Source organism: Lithobates pipiens, unplaced genomic scaffold (assembly GCF_037356315.1).
Source record: "Lithobates pipiens isolate NorthernLeopardFrog02 unplaced genomic scaffold, aLitPip1_a1.2 Scaffold_16, whole genome shotgun sequence".
NCBI classification, from domain to species: Eukaryota; Metazoa; Chordata; class Amphibia; order Anura; family Ranidae; genus Lithobates; species Lithobates pipiens.
Window position 1 is genome coordinate 114,976,741 of NW_027507748.1, and position 22,554 is coordinate 114,999,294.

The 22,554-nt window shown below is 43.0% G+C and overlaps 1 protein-coding gene across 6 annotated transcripts in view; it reads right to left on the reverse strand.

Annotated features, from left to right (window-relative positions):
* ABR (ABR activator of RhoGEF and GTPase) overlaps positions 1-22,554 on the reverse strand; it is a 608,507-nt gene that overhangs the window by 12,329 nt on the left and 573,624 nt on the right. Inside the window, exon 1 of one of the 6 annotated variants that reach the window (XM_077480323.1) lies at positions 21,745-22,221. The exons of the other annotated variants lie outside the window; for them this stretch is intronic. Coding sequence (XP_077336449.1) covers positions 21,745-21,906 — 162 coding nt within the window. The 5' untranslated portion in view covers positions 21,907-22,221. Of the gene's footprint in view, positions 1-21,744; positions 22,222-22,554 lie in introns of those variants that run through there. 6 annotated transcript variants of the gene reach the window in all.

Sequence of the window (22,554 nt, forward strand, 5' to 3'; positions counted from 1 at the left end):
ATTTTTACACCTGTCAGAAAGACAGCAAGTCTTTCCCAAGGACAGAAAAGCAAATCTATTTCTATCCAATTAGGCATGAGATAAACAAGCCAGAATCTGAAAGTTCAAGTTTTCCATCTCAATAGGGTCTACCACACATTCACTCTTCTATTTATAACCCCTGGGAACGACACTCAGACATTTCCTGTTTGACTTATTTTGCCCAAAGGGACAAAAAAAAGAAAAAGAAAAGCAAACCCACAGTATACACAATGTAGTTTCAGTGTCTAAATATCATATGATATTATCATAGGATGATACAGGCAGTGTGCAATCCTCCTTTTCAACTAGCATAGAATTATATTATTCATCTAATAACTATAAGCAGATCACCCCCCCCCCTTTACATCAGATGTCAAGTGCCCCCCAGACTATCAGAAATCAAAGGTCACTCACCCCATCTTACATTACATTACAGTGCACCCCCTTACTTTGTGTGCTGCCCAGAAGAAGCTGGGGGCAGAACTGGGAAGCATAAAGTGCAGGGTCTGGAGGAGGACCAGAGGAGGGCTAGAATCATCTGCCGGAGTCTGCTAAATACTGAAATCAGGGGCGGTAGAGACAAGGACTTGCTGCAGCTGCACAGAGGTGCAGGATCTGTAGGAGGAGTTCTGTCCTCCTCTCTGTTGCTGACTGCTTAGGCAAGGTGGGATGGAGACGAGAAAGGTGCCACAGTGCAAGGGCCACATGAAATAACGAGGAGGGCCGGATTTGGTCCCCAGACCTTGCGTTTGACTCATGTGGTCTACAGCATCCTTCTGGTGAAAAATATTTGTGATGTAGTAAAGAGAAAAAGGCAGATTAAGCCAGATTAAGTCCTGTTGCTTTCCATGTTATTCAGCTGTGAGATGGACACTTGTGAGAAATCTTGCAAACAAGAGATGATTGGCTATTGCAAGGAAGACACATGGTAAGAGAACCTTTAAAGGCACTACATCAGACACTCCAATGCCCAGATGTTCAACTTCCTCCAAACATTACTTTACATTAAAAATGCAGACAATACTGAAATAGAATAGTTATGTATTTCTGTGGACCAATAGTATGTAATGGGCCGTACACACGATAGGATTTTCCGACAACAAATGTTGGATGTGAGCTTGTTGTCTGAAAGTCTGACAGCGTGTATGCTCCATAGAACATTTGCTGTCGGAATTTCCACCAACAAACGTTTGAGAGCAGGTTTTCAAATTTTTCGACAACACTTGTCAGAAATTCCAAGCGTGTGTACATAATTCCAACGCACAAAAGTCAACGCACGCTCGGAATCAAGCAGAAGAGCTGCAGTGGCTATTGAACTTCATTTTTCTCGTCTCGTCGTACATGTTGTACGTCACCGCGTTCTTGACATTCAGAATTTCCGACATTTGTGTGACCGTGTGTATGCAAGACAAGTTTGAGCCAACATCCTTCGGGGAAAAAAAAAATCACGGTTTTGTTGTTGGAAAATCCTATCATGTGTACATAGCTTACGTTTCCACCTGTACTGGACTGGACTGTCTGGTTTGGGCTTTTGTTAGTTTCTTGGTACCTGCAGTCATAAAAGACCTGGACACAGATCTGTCACAGCCATGGCAGGTGTCGAAAGTCTGAAGCCTCCTTCTGGAACCTATTTTCTCCTGGTCAGCCAAACGTTATGGTGGTCCACCAAGGCCTGACTACCCATAATGTAATGATAGCGTCACCACCTCATGCTGCATTCATTATGCTCCATACCATGCAATGGTTTCTACTATTTCCCCTGGTATTAGGTGTAGGTGAACCATATATACAAGCCAAAAAGAAGCACTGCACAAACACGCAAGTAATAGGAAAAAAAAAAAACCAGTTCAAATCAGGATATTATATAAATTGAATAGATGCTTAAACCACTAAATACTATAACCTATTTTTCCTGCAGTTGGAGATCCCCTTATGTAAAAACTAGCTGTCTTCTGCAAAGGTCAACTGTAAAATTAAAATACAAAAAAAACAACTGATTGGCAGAACAGCTCATGCCTGAACAGGACAGTGGGAAGCTCCTGTTGCGTTGTGTGTTTAGCGGCATTCTTCCTTTAAAGATATATTGTTTTTTTGTGGTCAAAATATGTTTTAATGTCACAATACCTCTGTCACAAAATTTTCAAAGATGAAAGTAAATACAGTGAAAACAAGTTAGCTACCTGGTAGGCACTAAGTCAATGGTATTTCTAAAGCAATTATTAACCTCTTCAATACCTGGCACTTTTGCCTGCCCAGGCCAATTTTCATTTTCAAATTTGTGCAGTAATGCACAACATTGTACCCGCTTTTTCCAACCAAATCAAGCTTTCTTTTAGTGATCCCAAAACCACTGGATTTTGTTTTTTGTTTTTTTGCTAAATGAAAAAAAAGACCACAAATATTGAAAAAAAAAAAAAAACAACCCAATTTTTTTCTTCGTTTCAGGTATAAAAGTTTGCAAATAAATATTTGTTCTTCATCAATTTTGGACAAAAATGCATCCTGCTACATTTCTTTGGTGAAAATAACCCAAATCAGTGTATAGTAGTCTGTAGGAAAGACTTATAGACTATAGACACTTATAGAGTGCGCGTAAACTATGGTATATATCTGAAACGGGCCCTAAAATGCCAAGACGGTACAAATACCCCCAAAGTACCCATTTTTGGAAAGCAGACAGTCCAAGGTATTTAAGCTAGAGGCATGGCAAGTACAGGTCGACCGATATGGGTTTTTCTCTGGCCGATGCCGATGCCGATATTTAGAAATCATGGCGGCCGATAGCCGATATATGATGCCGATTTTTTTGGGCCGATATGTTAGGCCGATTTTATTTTATTTATTTATTTTTAATCCCCCTTGATCTAACACACCTTTCCCACTGGGGCGTTTTAAGGCGCTTTTGGGCTAAAAATAGCGCCTGTAAAGTGCCTGTAAAATGGCTCCCCTGCAGTCTGTGTGAAAGACAGAGTGCTTTCACACTGAGGCGATGCACTGGCAGGATCTTAAAAAAAAGTCCTCCAAGCAGCACGTTTGGAGTGGTGTATACTGCTCATCCACCACTCCTGCCCATTGATATGAATGGGCACCACTGCCGAAGCGCATGCAATGCGATTTGGCAGCGGTGCTTCATGGGCGCATTTAACCTCTTCCTTGGCCGCTAGCTGGGTTATATGTGCCCCACTAGCAGCCAAATAGCACCGCTAAAATGATGGTAAAGAGCCGCTAAAACTTGCATTTTACCATCAACGCCTGTCCGCTCCAGTGTGAAAGCGGCCTTCATACGTGATACAGAAAATTTCTTACACTTAAACATTTATTAAACAAAACAAACCTCCAATCAGTTTACTTGTATGTATGATTTAGATTAAAAAATATATATATATATATATTAAATAAAAACAGGTAGTCAAAACTTTTGGAAAAAAAAAAAAAAAAATGGGCTAACTTTACTGTTTTTATTTTATTTTTATTTTTTAAATGGTGTATTTTTTTCCCAAAAAAATGCATTTGAAAGACCTCTGTGCAAATGCCGTGTGACATAAAATATTGCAACAACCGCTATTTTATTCCCTAGGATCTCTGCTAAAAAAATATATATAATTTTTGGGGGGGTCTAAGTGATTTTCTGGCAGAAAATACAGGATTTTTACTTGTAAGCAACAAGTGTCAGAAAAGATTTAGTCTTTAAATGGTTAAACTGAGAACTTCTACACACAGAGATGACTTCATTCATTCAAGTGTAAACATTGTATCATTTAGTTCTTTTCTTGGCAGCCTGCCCAGAGAGGAGGAAAGTGTTGCTATGACGACTCAGGCAACTCACACTGACTTCTATACAGAAGTCATTTCAAAGTCCCGCTGTAGTTCTAAATCGGCTTTTTATTAGCACAATCGGCCGATTAGCAAATATCGGCCGATATATCGGTCGACCTCTACTTATAACCGTACATATCATGGAGCATGGTAATAAACAACCATTTTTACTGAATGAATTTGATTAATTCAGTGTTTACTACTGATTGGCCACAGCTAATCACATGGCACAGATGGGCTGTGATTGGCCCTGTCTGTACCATGTAATCACTGCAACCAATCACAGCGATTAACACAATAGTACACAATTAATGGCATGATTGCAAGCCATCCATTGTGTACAATTGTCATGCAATCTGCTGTGATTGGTCACAGCGATCACATGGTCTTGGCAACGCGTCGGTACACTGATCTATCATCTGACAGCCCCATGGGGCTCGTCTAAGGCACGTTCTGGGGAGAACGCCATGAGACGTCCATCTGGATCTACAGCGGTCCTGCCTGGCTGTCATTTTACTATAGGAACTGGTTAAAGCAGTATTAAACCCAAAAGCAAAATTGATTATATTGCAGGTTACCAGTTCTTAGATGCGGTGGCTGCATTTGTTTTCTTTTTTAGGTGTTCTTTCCTTCATTTTAATCTGGCAGGGGTGCTTAAAATGATCAGCTTTTATGTAAAACCTTTATCCCAAAACAAATTAAACTGTTTGCTATAAGCCTTTTAAAGTATTAGCTGGAGTTTAGCTACAATTTGCTAGTACATCTAACATTCCCCTACCCCCAGACCGACAATGTTGCTGTCCAAGTGTGCCACCCTGTGCTCCTTCATCCAGAGTGGAGGATCTAATACAGGAAGTGTGTTCCTGGCCAGATCTCAGGAGAAAACCGAGAAAAAAAAGAAAAGTCTAAAAAAAAAAGAAAACTAATACAGCCATCACATGTAATGATTCGAAAAACTGCAATATATTTCATTTTTGGTTTTAATACGGTTTTAAATCCTCTCCTGCTGGCACCCATGTTCTTGCATGTAACAAAGTTAAAAAACAGATATGATGCAACCCAGCTTCTGAAAAGTGGTAACAAAGTCTCCATTGCTACACCAAATCTAAACCATTTGCTTTAAGTTTTTCAAAGTATTTCCTTCAGCATCAAACCTCATTTGGAGACCCTGTCTGATGTAATTACGTGGAGGAACAGAGCGGAATCAAATTATCCTCTCGCATTTCATCTTTAGTCTCCAGGGTACGTCCAAGTGAGAGCAAATAGCCAAGAGTCCCCCATCCAGAACAACATCAAAGGGATGTGTACACGATATTGCACTGAAAATGTTCTGCATGCACAACTAACAAGCTCAAGTAAGTGCAATTCCGCTGAACAGGGTCAGGAGTCAGCAGCTAGGGATCTTTAATGCAGCACCAGCAGACCCTCCTTTACCTCCCTCCAAGAATGGATCACACAATGGAGACATTCAAGTCCAGAAGACAAGTAAATGACCAGCTGATGACATCCATTCATCTATGTACAGGCAATTCACGGCTCTAATAGAACAGGACGTTTCATGTAAAACCTTTACATGCTGTGCTACACCTGGAATACACAACTATTCCAGGGTTTGGGCTGGAGCTACCAGACATGACAAAGCTGATGTTTACAGCGAATCAACTTCTCAAGAAGTCTCCAACATTAAAGTGATTGGAAATGCTTTTTTTTCTCTCTCTTTTTAATAAACAGGTTAATACCCAAGAGAGATCCTGAACCTCCTCTTCTCAAGTCCCCAACGTCGCTCCTTCCCCTCCGGCCAGTGCCCTCATAGAAAGCCTGCTTTCTATGGGGGCCCTTGTGCGGGCTCACTCCCGAGCCTCACTATCTGCATCTATAGACACAGACAGCGAGCCTTAGCCCCATCATCTCATCACTGGCTTTGATTGGGAGAAGCCAATGGCTACCACAACCTTGGCTAAGCCTGCAAGACCAGGAAAAGAGTGATGCCCTGTACACACGGTCGGACTTTCCGATGGAAAATGTGCGATCGGATCGTGTTGTCGGAAAATCCGATCGTGTGTGGGCTCCAACTGACTTTTTCCGTCTGAATTTCCGACACACAAAGTTTGAGAGCAGGATCTATAACTTTCCAACAACAAAATATGATCGTTTAAATTACCATCGTGTGTCGACAATTCTGATGGACAAAGTGCCACGCATGCTCAGAATAAATTACGAGACAAAAGCTATTGGCTACTGGCCTCTTTATAGTCCTGTTGTATGTGTTGTACATCTCCGCATTCTGAACGATCGGATTTTCCGACAACTTTGTGCGACTGTGTGTATGCAAGACAAGTTTGGGCCAAAATCCGTCAAAAAAAATCCAAAGAATTTTGTCATCAGAATGTCCGACCGTGTGTACAGGCATGAGGGTAGAGCTGCAGACAAGCACAGTGATGGATCGAATGAGGGGCTCAAGTAAGTATAAGGGGGTAAGTGGGGATACTGATGCTTAAACATTTTTTACCTTAATGCAAGGAATAATTTAAGGTAAAAAATATCTAGGCTTTAGAACCACTTTAAAGCAGGGTGGATAAAAATCAATGATTTAAAAAAAAAAAAAAAATCTGATTTGATTTAAATCAAATGTTTTAGATTTTTATTAAATTTATTTTAATAAAAGTTTTTGGAGTAAAAATTTAAGATACATTAATAATCTAGTTTATTCAGCATGAAATAGAGCTTAGTTGAGGCTGTATATTCTGCAACATTTACATTTTTGGTAAACTCATTCAATAAATCCAAGCTATAACATTTACTGCATTGATGCATCCACACAATTTCACAGTAACCCTGAGATAAAACAAAGTTCAGGAATATTCCTTTATCCCACTGTTTTGCAAATCTACATACACCGAAAACGGTATAAATGTTGGAAGAAAAATGGATCTGTACCAGGGTCTAGGTGTGAGGAGGAAGGGCAAGAAGTAAAAATTAAAGGTGAAACCTAAGCAGCTTATGAACCTTGGGATCTGTCTGCACACAGCTTGAAGTGCTTTATTCCTCCCTTGAAGAGCAAAATGGCAGCAGGCCGTAGAAGAGACCCAATTCGGAAATATTTACTAACCTGACAGCTTATTCTAAATAGGAAACCTTCATTTTGTTTGCAAATATTAAAGATTGTAACCACCAGCAAAAATAAGTCCTTACATTTAAAGAGCACCTGTCATTTCAGATGCATCATGGCAGCGTCTGTTAGCGGGTGTCCACTCACCTGCTGCCACCACATCCCTCACCTTGTTGTGTCACCGCTGCATCACCAGCCGTCCCATTAAAGTGAGTGGGACTGTTGGAGAGTCAACAGCGGGTCAGAGGAGGAGCCACTGCAGGACAGAGATGACAGTTTCTCTTTAATAATTATGATTTAAATCAAATCCATGTAAACCCCATTCATGAAATCTGACATATCTGTTGTGTTTACTTAGCGCTCTCAAAAGTTCTAAGTAGGGTTGCACCAATACCACTTTTTTAAGACCAAGTACAAGGAGCACAGGGAGGGGGGCCAGAGGAGCACAGGGAGGGGGGGCCAGAGGAGCACAGGGAGGGGGGGCCAGAGGAGCACAGGGAGGGGGGGGCCAGAGGAGCACAGGGAGGGGGGGGCCAGAGGAGCACAGGGAGGGGGGGGCCAGAGGAGCACAGGGAGGGGGGGGCCAGAGGAGCACAGGGAGGGGGGGGGCAGAGGAGCACAGGGAGGGGGGGGCCAGAGGAGCACAGGGAGGGGGGGCCAGAGGAGCACAGGGAGGGGGGGCCAGAGGAGCACAGGGAGGGGGGGCCAGAGGAGCACAGGTAGGGGGGGCCAGAGGAGCACAGGGAGGGGGGCCAGAGGAGCACAGGGAGGGGGGGCCAGAGGAGCACAGGGAGGGGGGGCCAGAGGAGCACAGGGAGGGGGGGCCAGAGGAGCACAGGGAGGGGGGGCCAGAGGAGCACAGGGAGGGGGGGCCAGAGGAGCACAGGGAGGGGGGCCAGAGGAGCACAGGGAGGGGGGCCAGAGGAGCACAGGGAGGGGAGCCAGAGGAGCACAGGGAGGGGGGGCCAGAGGAGCACAGGGAGGGGGGGCCAGAGGAGCACAGGGAGGGGGGGCCAGAGGAGCACAGGGAGGGGGGGCCAGAGGAGCACAGGGAGGGGGGGCCAGAGGAGCACAGGGAGGGGGGGCCAGAGGAGCACAGGGAGGGGGGGCCAGAGGAGCACAGGGAGGGGGGCCAGAGGAGCACAGGGAGGGGGGCCAGAGGAGCACAGGGAGGGGGGCCAGAGGAGCACAGGGAGGGGGGCCAGAGGAGCACAGGGAGGGGGGCCAGAGGAGCACAGGGAGGGGAGCCAGAGGAGCACAGGGAGGGGGGGCCAGAGGAGCACAGGGAGGGGGGGCCAGAGGAGCACAGGGAGGGGGGGCCAGAGGAGCACAGGGAGGGGGGGCCAGAGGAGCACAGGGAGGGGGGGCCAGAGGAGCACAGGGAGGGGGGGCCAGAGGAGCACAGGGAGGGGGGGCCAGAGGAGCACAGGGAGGGTGACCAGAGAAGCACAGGGAGGGTGACCAGAGAAGCACAGGGGAAGGCACAGGAGACAGTCAGGGATATTACAAGCACAGATCTCCCTGTATACCTTTCAATAAAGCAGCTGAAAGTCACAGGAGAGGAGGAGAAGCGGCTGTCAGCTGCTTTACTGAAACCTATACAGGTAGATTGGTGCTTGTAACTGCCCGCATTAATCATCCCTGACTGCCCAGGTATAGAGTCAAGCATCGGAGCATTTGTATGAGCCTGGTATCGGCACCAATACCCTAGTTCTAAGTGTTGTGTCCTTCTGCTGCTCCATTTCTCTGTTATCAGCATAACTTCTGACAAGTTCACTGACACACAAGATAAAAGCAGCTGAAAATTTGTGTCGGGGAGAGAGCTTAGAGGGAGATTAGCAGAGAGCTTGTCTATTCACAGCACAGCTCTGCATGTTCCTTTGTTCCTCTGCCTATGTGGAGGGGGGGGGGGGGTCCCTTTTCCTCCAACCAGCTCACACACTATGTACGCCCACAATCAACACCCACTGCTGAATTAAAAACGATTTCTAACATGAGCTGCAGTTTCAAAAGGGTCTAGAAAGCTGAAGACTGCAGATATTTGTAGGTGGATTTTTTCATCTCTGTGTATCATCTGAGGCTGTTCACTTCACTGGGGATAATTGAGGGTTTACAACCACTTTAAGTCATTGGCCTTAGCAAGAAGCTGCATCCGCAATAGCCGTGTGCTTATTCCACATCAATAGCTTACTATAACTTAAAATAAAAATAACAATAAGCTTTATACATTCTGGGAAAATGGGCACTAAATTTCAGGTTTTGGTAAACATGTGGCTGCAACTACCTCAGGGTTTTTTTTTTATATATATATATATATATATATATAACTCTAGTTCAAAAATCTTTGTGTTTGAGTTCCCAGATATGTCCCTGAATGTTGTGACTACTACAAGACGTTACCACTGCCCACGCTACGATTAAAATATATTTTACAACCGATAAGTGGAAAGCAGAAATGCTGGCTGGCAGATTGCAGTCCTGGTGACTTCACCTATAAAGTAATCTATCATCATATTTTAGACCAGCAGGCAGAAATGTTCACGACCAACTCCTCTGTCCCCGCTGATGTCAGGCAGGTCCAAATTCTACAGAAGAGACCAGCAAGAAGCCTTGTCAGAGGTCATGTGACTAACCCCTGGAAGGAGTCTGTATCTCCATGTAAACAATCGTCTTGTAAAAAAAGCCATTCAGTTTAAAATAGAAATTAAAGGCAAAACATTTGTGTATAGATATAAAAAAAACATTATAAATATCTTTTTTTTCCCCGTTTTTAGAAGTGATCACATTTCCGCTGTTCTCATTTGCTTAAAGCGGAGTTCCACCAAATAAAAATAAGTCAGCAGCTTCAAATACTGAAGCTGACGACTCTTCATATATGGACACTTACCTGCCCAGGGCATCCGCGATGTCCTCCCCCGAAGCCGACCTGCTGTCTTCTGGGACCTGTGTGTTTCCCAGAAGACAGCAGGGAGGGGGGTGGAGGAGGGGCTGGACATGGAGTAGATTGCCAAGGATACTGCAGCGATCTATACCCAGAAGTGGGAGCAAATTCCTGGATTATACGGGTTTCTGTCCCCCCTGAAAGGTGCCAAATGTGACACCAGAGGGGGGAGGAATCCAAAAAGCGGAAGCTCAATTTTTGGGTGGAACTCCTTTTTAAAGTGATTGTAAAGTCTCAGTTTTTCTTATTTTAAATAACAAACATGTTATACTTACCTCCTCTGTGCAGCTAAGTTTGCACAGAGCAGCCCGGATCATCCTCTTTTCGGGCCCCTCTTTGCTGCTACTGGCCCCTCCTTCCTATCGAACAGCTTGCTATGGGGGCACCCGAGCCAAGCTGCAGCTCTGTGCGTCCACTTAGACGCAGAGCTGCCATTCAGCCCTGCCAGCTCTCTCTCCTGACTGGCTTTGATTGACAGCCACGGCAGCCAATCAGGAGGGAGAGTCCTGGACATCGCTGGACAGAGACGGGGCTCAGGTAAGTATTAGGGGGTGCTGGGGAGGCTGCTGCACACAAGTCTTTTTATCTTAATGCATAGAATGCATTAAGATAAAAAAAACTTCTGCCTTTAGAACTCCTTTAAGAGCTGGGGGAGGAGAAGCAGCAACACACAGCTTCCGAGTGAATGGCTGTGCAGTGATGGTGTGCCAAGACAAATCTTATCATTGAAGAGCATACTGAGTTCCCAGCATAGCTAGAGAACTGACCACAATGTGTTCTCCTGCTTAGTGTGGTCAGTTTTTAATAGGAAAGCAGAGAGACTGGCAGAATGCCCAGGGATTTCAGACAAAGCAAGCAGTACAAAGAGAACAGTATACTTTCATGGTACAGCAGGCACGTATCAGGAATAAGAAACGTTGGGGTAACAAATGCTTTAATTACAGGAACAATATTTCCAGCTATTAAAGTTTTCCATATAACAGGCTTGTTATTTTTGACACACATCTGTATGTATTGTTTAACACAGGTTTATCCTGCAAGTAAGAACCTATTTCTTCTCGTGGAAAAATATAATTGTAATAACTTATTGCTTATCCATGAAAAAAAATGATAATAACTTATTCCTTACCTGTGAAAAAAAAAAAAGCAATAACTTATTTCAATGCCAAGTGATGGAAGAGCTCTGGCTGGAATGGTGACATCAGAGAAAAGCAATATAAAGCAATATTTCACCTCCTAGATTATTGGGGTAGTATGTCAAGTTACTGTCTGTCTTAGTTTTTTTTTTTTTTTAAGTTTATTGTTACAGATTGTGATAGCCCTAACATTCTATCCAGCAGTATGGTGGTCCATGGAAACCCTTCCACCCTGCATACACAGCAGACCTGACAAGGAAACGGATGCCTTCTGCATGTTTCTAATTATCCAGGCAATTGTCAGTACAATGAAGGAAATACAACTTAATGAGCTGTATAGGATGGCCAAATGCAATTGTTAAAGCACACACACTCTACACATTATTACAATTAGACGTATAATCATCAGAGGAAATTTAGAAAAACATGACCAAGGCCGGATGCACATACTTTGATAACAGAGTATATAGAATCTGATGATATTGGTAGATAAGAAAAACATAAAAGCAAACAAGCTTCTATCTCTTATCTTGTTAGGCCATGTTCACAGTGTGGTGCAGAAAGGGCAGTTCCAGGCTATTTTTTTTTTTTGGGGGGGGGGGGGATTGCTTCGGGATGATGTGTATATGTGGGAGAGCCAAGTATCTGTACCCTAACTCCCATGTTATAACAAAAGAAGATATACCAAAATGAGAAATGTTTAGACTGCATATGAAAGATGCAATGTTAAATAGAAAGCATTCCCAGTTTAATAGGGACACAGATTGTGACCCCATCCAAGCACATAAATAGCGCAGTCTTCAGAAGTATGTCTCTTACACCAGTGGCTCTCAACCTCAGTCCTCAAGTACCCCCAACAGGCCATGTTTTGGGAATTTTTGTCCAAAATACCAAGCCATTGACTGATTTAAGGCACCTGTGAAAGATAATAGGAAACCCTGAAACATGGCTTGTTGGGGGTAATTGAGGACTGAGGTTGAGAACCACTGTCTTACATTATTGGTCAGCAAGTGCAAAAATCAGTTCTATAGCTGGTGTCAGTGAATGTAAAAAAATAACTCATAGCTGCCAACATTTGAAAGGGATTAGGGGTGACACTTTGAAGTTATTGATATGCAAAAAGTTTTGTGCTACATGGGCCAACTACCACCTGCCTTAAAAGAAAATGGTGAAAAACTTTGTGCGCCGCCCACATGGACAAAATTTGGTCATGGTCATAAAAGCGATGGTTGCTTAAGAGTATTAAGGCTTGTAGTGTGCCATTCTTAACCCTTTGCTTTGCTATGGTTCATACAAAATAGGGCCTGGTAATACACTTAAGAGACTATGCCCCAGTGTCAGAAATATTAATGTTCAGCATGTGTAAGGGCAAGAAATAACCTCCAGCAAGTATCGGGGCCAGCAATGATAACCTCCAGCAATAACCCCCAGCAAGTGTCAGGACCAGCAATAATAAGCTCCAGCAATAAACACAGAATATTTCAGGGCCAGCAATAACCTCCAGCAAGTGTTAGGGCCAGCAATAATAACATCCAGCAATAAACCCAGAATGTTTCAGGGCCAGCAATAATAACCTCCAGCAATAACCCCCAGCAAGTGTTAGGGCCAGCAATAATAACCTCCAGCAATAAACCCAGAATGTTTCAGGGCCAGCAATAACCTCCAGCAAGTGTTAGGGCCAGCAATAATAACATCCAGCAATAAACCCAGAATGTTTCAGGGCCAGCAATAATAACCTCCAGCATTAAACCCAGAATGTTTCAAGGCCAGCAATGATAATCTCCAGCAATAAACTCCAAAATGTTTCAGGGCCAATTAAATCACTCCCAGCAAGCGTATATAAAATGAATTGATTGGTAAGGTAGGCCCTTGTGCTACAAGGTGTTTGGTAAATCTATAGGAAAATGAATGCCAATTGTACAATTAAAGTATGTGTGGCCAGTTTTGGAAAGGTGGGAGGTGGGAGGTGGGATCATCCATTAATGGGTTACCATGTTTAAAATATATGTAGGTAGTTTTAGAATAACACTGGTAATTCTTGTAGATGTTTTACAAATGAAAGTGACATTACGAAGTAATACTATAAACATGGCTTATAGAAGAGATAAATAACATGTACATATACAGATGCCTTCCTGTCTGCTAAGCCCATTGAAGAAGAATGCACTAATTGGTAATTCTCCAGCACCACTTGCGGACAGGGTGCATCAACATTCCTACAGCCACCACTTCTCTCCAGAGCTGCACTTATATGTACAACATATATTGTATATACGGTAGCTAATGGCACATATTTAGAGCTGTGTTCATTGCTAACATTTACATACATATGGTTTAGTATAAACTTTAATATTTTGTTGGAAATGTATTGCTTATTCGGGAGTATACATTCTGTGATAACTGTACTTATTTAGGCCCCTTTCACACAGGATGAAAAACGGACATACATGTATCCCTATGGGATAGCGGATGAACATCGGATGACATCAGTCTCCGCTATGATGACGGAGGAAAATCCTATTTTTTCATCAGTCTGCGGATCGGATGAAAATGGACAGACGGTCCGTTTTCATCCGTTCCCCCCATAGGGGAAAGCGGAGATCTTACCAGTCCTTCTCTGCACAGTGCAGAGGCAGACTTGTCATCCGGCGGCTCAGTGGGGATCAACAGAGCGGTCCCTGCTGAGCAAGTGGATGGCTGAATGCGCATCCTCCCGGGATCCGCACGTGTGAAAGGGGCCTTACCTGCAAGTCATTCTTAGACCCCTTTCACACTGGGGCGTTTTTCAGGCGGCTTTAGCTTTAAAAAAAGCGCATGTAAAGCGCTTAAAAGAAGCCTCATCTGCAGTCCCAATGTGAAAGCCCAAGTGCTTTAAGAGCCCTTTCACAATGTCAGCGCCCGAAAAACGCTCGTAAAGCGCCACTTAAACTAGCAGCGCTTTACCAGTGTTTTTCAAGCGTTATTGGGGCGCTTTTAACCCCTGCTAGTGGCCAAATAAAGGGTTAAAAGCGCCCACAAAACGCTGCTGCCAATAGCGTTTTTCAGGCGTTTTACAGGCGTTTCCCATTGATTTCAATGGGAAGGGGTGCTTTGTATTCACCGCTCCAAAAGCGCTGCAAAGAAGCTGCTTGCAGGACTTTTTTTGACGCCCTGCCAGCGCAGCGCTTCAGTGTGAAAGCACTCGGGCTTTTACATTGGGATTGCAGTTGCAGCTTCTTTTGGGCGCTTTTTTTTTACGCTAAAGCGCCTGAAAAAGGCTCCAGTGTGAAAGGGATCTCGGTGTGAAAGCACTCGGGCTTTTAGATTGCGATTGCAGTTGCAGCTTCTTTTGGGCGCTTTTTTTTTTACGCTAAAGCGCCTGAAAAAGGCTCCAGTGTGAAAGGGATCTCGGTGTGAAAGCACTCGGGCTTTTACATTGGGATTGCAGTTGCAGCTTCTTTCAAGCGCTTTACAGGCGCTTTTTTTAACGCTAAAGCACCTGAAAAACGCCCGAAAAACGCCCCAGTGTGAAAGGGGTCTTAAGCTTTGGTCTCTATTTTTAGAACACGTTATTTATTACAGCAATTGTAGATTCTATTTCTTGTGGAAATAGAGACTGCATTGTATCTGTTAAGGCTGAGCACACTGACAGCACTTTATGTATCTGATTATGACCAAATATGGCCGATTCCGTGCACATGCATACTTACAAATATACACAGTAACACAAACAAAATATAAATATATATATATATATATATATATATATATATATATATATATATATATATATATAAATGGAAAAAATAAACAAATAAAAGTGAAATGTGTCCTTTAATAAACGTATAATCTATAAACTTATTGCACAGTGCCCGTACAAATATCACAAAGGATAAAAAATAGTGCTTATGTGCATACAATAAGTGCTGGTGCAGTGTTTTGTTGGAATTTTTATGTCATGTGTTACAACCTTTGTCGGATGTTTTCACAAAAAATGTCTATTTTTCATTTTGTACACGCTACCTAGGCTGAGGACACAACCCCCACACCATCCACACTAAGGTTTAATTCACCATTCTTGCTTTTTTTTCCTCACGTGAAGTTTAATATTAAATACATGACATTTATACAGAGGGTGTAGTACACTAGCACATTCCTACCAAAGGGACTGCACTTCCTCATTTTTTGGTTTACACCATTCAGGTTTATTCCAGTAAGCGATATCACTAACTAGTGAACGTTCCTCTAAGGGCTTCTGTCCTGGCTTGTTATTTCAGGCAGAGGTTGTAACACACTCATTAGCACATGGTTCATTGAATATTGCATCTTGCAGAGGATAAATGTAGTGTTCTTTGGCATAACTAGATAGTGTTTATTCAATTTCTATCACTTTTTTGGATTTTAAAGTTTATATCATTGCAACCTGCAGAGGGTGCAACACAGAACTATGGACAAGGAATTGCCTGGGGTATGCAATGACATCTGTGAATGTTGGTAGGAAAGTGCTGAAAACTTATAGTAAAACAAGTTTACCATTTAGTGACAACAAATGGCCATATGACAATCTTTATGAAGACATCACTAATTAAATTACTGAACACAAGTAAAGGGTTAACGCAGATGCTGCAGCAGGCAGTAGAACACTATGTAAATTACACCAATTAAAGCACATACTCCAGGCAATTGTGACATGCCTAGTGACAGCTCCCCCAGGTCATTCCTCTTCTCAAATAACCAGCAGATGGTTAAAAGGAAACCGAGCCTGGTACTGGAAAGAGAAAACACATTGATGTCCCTTTCTGATGTGTGATTCATGCAAAATACCAGCGACACTTCCAGACAGGCACTAATAGTTCACTATGATTCACTATAGTCTGGCTGTCCTTGACACGGTCAGCAGTAGAGTCACTTTCTATGTGTATATAAGATATGAATAACTCCTGAGTCAGGAGACGTAGTGACATTCCAACTTGGTAATGTATATATATATATATATATATATATATATATATATATATATATATATATATATATATTTATATATTATATTGGAAGAAACTGTATTTTTGTTTTGGTTACAGGGAGGATTAGTGTTGGGGTTACAGAGAGGATTATTGTTCGGTTACAGGGAAGATTAGTGTTGGGGTTACAGGGAAGATTAGTGTTGGGGTTACAGGGAAGATTAGTGTTCGGTTACAGGGAAGATTAGTGTTGGGGTTGCAGGGAAGATTAGTGTTGGGGTTGCAGGGAAGATTAGTGTTGGGGTTGCAGGGAAGATTAGTGTTGGGGTTGCAGGGAAGATTAGTGTTGGGGTTGCAGGGAAGATTAGTGTTGGGGTTGCAGGGAAGATTAGTGTTGGGGTTGCAGGGAAGATTAGTGTTGGGGTTGCAGGGAAGATTAGTGTTGGGGTTGCAGGGAAGATTAGTGTTGGGGTTGCAGGGAAGATTAGTGTTGGGGTTGCAGGGAAGATTAGTGTTGGGGTTGCAGGGAAGATTAGTGTTGGGGTTGCAGGGAAGATTAGTGTTGGGGTTGCAGGGAAGATTAGTGTTGGGGTTGCAGGGAAGATTAGTGTTGGGGTTGCAGGGAAGATTAGTGTTGGGGTTGCAGGGAGGATTAGTGTTGGGGTTGCAGGGAGGATTAGTGTTGGGGTTGCAGGGAGGATTAGTGTTGGGGTTGCAGGGAGGATTAGTGTTGGGGTTGCAGGGAGGATTAGTGTTGGGGTTACAGAGAGGATTAGTGTTGGGGTTACAGAGAGGATTAGTGTTGGGGTTACAGAGAGGATTAGTGTTGGGGTTACAGAGAGGATTAGTGTGGGGTTACAGAGAGGATTAGTGTTCGGTTACAGGGAGGATTAGTATCACAGGGAAGATTAGTGTTGGGGTTACAGGGAAGATTAGTGTTGGGGTTACAGGGAAGATTAGTGTTGGGGTTACAGGGAGGATTAGTATTACAGGGAGTAATAGTGTTGGGGTTAAAGGAAAAGTTTGTGTTGGGGTTACAGGGAGGATTCATTTTGGGGTTACAGGGAGGATTCATTTTGGGGTTACAGGGAGGATTCGTGTTGGGGTTACAGGGAACATTAGTGTTAGTGTTGGGGTTAAAGAGATGATTAGTGTTAGAGCACGGATTTAGGTTGTGGTTACAAGGATTGTTGTTAGTATTGGGGTTACAATGGGGATTAGTGTTGCGATTACAGGGAGGATTAGTGTTAGTGTTGGGTTACAGAAAGAGTAGAGACGTTAGGCACCGAGCCTCTGATGCTGAAAGCTAATACACTAATGATGAGTCTGTGTGACAGTTTTTGGGCATTTATTTCTTTTAAATAGATGCAGAGTATAAGCCATTTAAACATGGCATACAATAGCGGAACAAGAGGAAACAGCTTGTGCACATTCCAGGTGGTTGTAGTAAATGTTATATTAATACACGACAGCTGAACGATCACAGTACTTATGCTGGTCAATACTGCTCTATGAAAAAGCAATGTAGAATACAAGATTTAAAAAATAATCAGGAGAGCCCATTACTGATGCAGGGAAAACCCAGAAACCTTCCATTGCAGTGCAAAGACTGAAGGGGGCGTGTCTGTGACTATCAGGGGGGTGTGATTTTAGCACCGAGGGGGGAGCAGTCTGTGAACTCACAGCTTCACTAGCATAAGACATCAAATACACATGTATGCATTCACTGTAACTGTAGTTCAAATCATTGACCTACAGATTTATTAATCTTGTCATACAGCAAGGCAGGAAAAATTAGCAGTGAGGCTGATTTTGTGGAGCTTTATCAATTGTGCCGCACTGCAAAACAGGAGCAGAGAGAGATTTGCTACAAGATCATAGCTTGATGAATACCTCCCTTCTCATGTCTGCAGTGAATCACAATATTTTACATTCATTGTTCTTTACATCCTCAGTCAAACATTCTGTGAACAATACGGAACAAAAAGAAGGAAAAATGGGAACAAATGTGCTTTTAATTCATATTTTATCAATCTCCATTCTTCTAGACCAATAAAAATGTCACATTACACATTATTTATAGACAGTTAATCCATCATATAACCTACAATTCTAAAAGTCAGTCGTCCAATCATATCAGTTAAAAGGCAAACATTGTAGCCAATCAGGAGAAAGGTAAAGGGGTTTATTTGGTATGGTGCGAGTAACTGGGAGTACTCAGATTTCCGGTAACTATGGAGAGATCGGTAAAATACCAGAACAAATGGATGTATGCACAGCACAGTGGCTTATTGGTTAGCACTCCTGACTTACTGCACTACTTTGTTTGAATTCCAACCTGGTCACTGCATGGAGTTGCATGTTCTCCCTGTGCTTGTGTGGGTTTCCTCCGGGTACTCCAGTTTCCTCCCACACTCCAAAAGACATGCTGGTAGGTTAAAGTGGTTGTAAAGTCTGAAGGTTTTTTACCTTCATGCATTCTATGAATGCACGCATCATAAAAAACCTTCTGTGTGCTGCTCCCTGCACGGTTTCCTCCAATACTCACCTAAGACCACTTTCGATCCAGTGACGTGCGCGAAAGGCTCTCAAGGGGAACAAGCCATGAACGCTGGCAGGGGACCAGAGAAGAGGAGGATTGAGACAAAGCAGGTAAGTATGACATGTTTGTTATTTAAAAAAAAAGAAAAAATCTGAACCTTTTAAGCAATTATAAAGTCTCTCTTTTTTTTTTTAAATAACAAACATGTTATACTTACCTGTATGGGATTTGCACAGGACAGCCCCGATCCTCCTCTTCTCCAGTCCCTCTTCACTGCTCCTGGCCCCTCCCTCCTGTCGAGTGTCCCCACAGCAATCAGCTTCCTATGGGGACACCCCCACCGAGCTGCAGTTTGGCCCTGCCCCCTCTCTCTTGTGACTGGCTAACTGATTTTGATTGAAAGCAGCAGGAGCGAACAGCGCCACTGCTTTGTCTCAGCCAACCAGAAGGCAGAGTCCCGGATGGTCAAGGGACCCACAGACAACACTGGATAGAGATGGGGCTCAGGTAAGTATTAGGGGGGCTGCTGCATGCAGAAGGCTTTTTAGCTTAATGCAAGATTTAAAAGAAAACTTCTGCCTTTACAACTCATTTAAGGCCACTTTAATTGACCATCGTCTAAATTGGCCCTAGCATGTATATATACCGTATATGAATGTGAATTATGGACCTTAGATTGTAAACTCCTTGAGAGCAGCAACTGATGTGAATGTACCATATGTAAAGTTCTGTATAAATACCAGTAATAAAAAAAAATGATAATACTGCTGTGTACATTATTTTGTGGAAAGAAAATGCTAATTTGCTGGCCATTACAACCAACTTTTTTATTTTAGTCTTTACACTAGATGGCAACAGAGCAACAATCTCCTACTATTACATCACTTATTTTTTAATACGTGGTGCAGATTTGCTCAGCTATACACACACAGGAGACAATTGTTCAGTTCCTCCACATGTGCCAGATGCTGGAGGCATTTTTTTATTTTGACAGAAAAGGTGGTCCTATTGTAATTATATTGAGGATAAACAGTTTAAATGCTTTACAGACCTATAAAAATTAACAAAGGAAAGTGTGTCAGCAAGTCAAACCAAGATCCATGGGGGGGGGGGGGCAAAGTTTGAGCCTTCGTAGAATGCATATGACATGCCTCTTTCAGCTGCCCTCCACATAGAAGGGATAATCCACGCGTGTCGGGGGGGCTAGGCTTTACATGCCTGACATTGGTGGCACGAGTCCAACATTTCAAGGATTTCACAGAATGGGGTGGTACACATGTCTGACCATGCCACAGATTCTCAGAACAGCTGCCCATCACACCAGCTGGCGTCTGCCCCCATTAGCGATGAACTGAGCTATGTTCAGACACAATGACCAGTTCTCTTACCCGAGTAACCTAACAATTAAGGATTACTCTGGAGCAGTTCATCAATAGAGGAGCTCTGTGTTGTCACGTCTGGCTGCTGACTGAATGCAATATGATACTGTATAGATTCTGCTTTGCTGAATGGCAGAATACACCCCTGATACCAAAGTCACTACAGTCAGAGAAGAAAACCATATCCCCATTATTCTCAGATAGTGGTAACCATGCAGTATTAGTGCTCTGTATTCATAGTTCTCAATGGCTTAACACTTCATATGTTTCAGCAGCTGCATGAATATCTACAACTGTAGCTGGCTGTTATATACTTTGTTTCCGTCAATCATTTTATCCAATTAAAACAACAAGGGGAAGAGCTGTACATGAAATGAAGGATTATACAAATGATCACATTTTAGCTGATATGCCTTTTGCAGCTCTGGATGGTAATAATTAGTGCAACACAAACCAGATGCAAAGGGGTCAAACATAACGAGAACTTACATGTCATATACACATAGCACACTGATGGGAAAAATACTAATGTAATATAAGCAGCCATAAAAGGAAAGCAGGTAAGCAAAACTATTCCCAGATGAGCCAATCGCTATGCATATGCAAAAAAATAAGGCTGAGTTATAATTAAACAGGAACAAAAGTTAAGGTGTTTTCCATTTATTTATTCCCGGTGTTGTGCAAATGATTTCATTACTCCAATAAAGGCTATAAAAATTAAAGTTAGTTTCTGATTGGCTACAATAAGAAAAACCCTTTTTATTTTTTTTCCCTTTGCTCCAGTTTTTCTTAGATGAACGACAATGTATGCAAATAGGTTGGCACAGATTCCTGACATACATCTGGGAATCAGCACATCTCACAGGCAATAAAAGCTGCTTCTAGTTACAAAAATGGAAAGGCAGCACCTGATTTTTCGCATTCTTTATTCTCAATTGTTTGTATGCTGAGCACTGCAGCTTTCAATGTGCTGTGAAATAAAAGCTACAATGCATTAACCAGGGCGAGCTGTACTGCGCCATCTGTCTGGGGCTCACCTTGTCAAGCACAAGAAGGCATTATTTAATTTCCTCAACTAGCAGAAGGAACTGCATCTAATCGAAGTCAAGTGTTTGGGTCTGTATTTCCTGCGAGAGGAAGATCTGAAACCACAAATGTATAAAAGCCAGGCCATTCGGCAGTAGAAGAACTGGAAAGATATTGGTTGCCATAGTTTGTATTGGGAAACAGAATTACAGCTCAGATCATCTTACTCGATTTAGAGCCTGATGGAAAGTAATCTCACCGTTTCCAAATTAAATCTCAGGGATCCATCATGCCATGTCTGCCTGGGTTTATCCCCTAAAGACGGTCATTAATGGAGACTGATGTATGATAACAATTATGGTGGGGTAGTTATAGAAAATCGTACTGTGTAAATGATCACATATGACAAGCTTGGATATTGACCTGGCAAGAGATCCAGCGTGTTTGAAGGATTTGATCATTTTACTATTTGCCTCTGCTGATGCTGCAGAGGCGGACAGTGATAACCTGGCACAGCGTGGTACTGCCTCAATGGGGAGATCACCGACATACACTGATAGTCAGGTGATGGGATTATAGTCCAAGGGTCTGGATAAGTAATCAAATTCATGTGTGTGGCTAGTTTGAAGAACACAACAAAAAAGTGATGAGTATAATTAAAGTAACCCACAGCAGTCATTATAGCACTAATAGTTTGGACTGATTGTTATAGGCTACTGCATTCACCCATGATCATTGTTATTCTGCCTTTTTCTCTAACCCTGAACATATAGATTCATTCAACAGATAAGGAGAAGGACATTTCTACAAAGTTGATAAAACAAGTCTTATTACCTTTTGCCTGAGAAGCTTGTTGCGTACTCGCCCCCATAGTCGGGCCCCTGTGTTGGAGGGCCGTTTAGCCCCCGCATCCTGTAACCTTTCCAGACAGCAGTGCTCAAGGTGTTCACAAACAGAGTTCAAATTGCAGTCTGTCTGCATGATCACCTCTGTCATGGCTCTGTGCAGGTAGGTGCTCTCCTTTGTTCCTTACTCTTGTGTGTCACAGAAAGTGTTCTACCTTCTCCGACACCTGCACACAGACACCCGTTCCCCGTCTCCCACCCACCAGGTTAATGCTCTCTGCGTAGCTGTCACTCCTCATTCCTCATGCACAGCCCACTAATCCTTTCTTGCACAAGAGCAAACCGATGATCAGGTATATTCCGGTCAGCCTGTAGGGAGATCAGAGCTCAGATTCCCATGAAGAAATAGAACACAGGCGTGCAGATAACCCTGTCCAGGCTGAAGGATCTGTGGAAGTGAGTGCATAGACTTACAGCCTGACATAAGGGGATTCAGAAGGCAGCCCTCTCTGTTCTCCATACTCCTCCTCCCCCCGCCCCAACTCTCCCCCCTCCATGTCTTAACTGTTTGGATACCACGGCAAGAAAAGACAACTTCACTGAGAAAAATGGATATAAATTACAGAACACTACTGAGGAAGATTAAACCTTTTGATTTAATTTACAAATAAAATAAAAGAAAGTTTATTACAACATTGCTGCCTTCTTTACAGAGTACACTGTCCTATTCCCATCAGCATGTGCTGCCAGAGGAGCTTACAATCTAACCCAAGACTGGTCATCTATAGCAGCAGGGTCA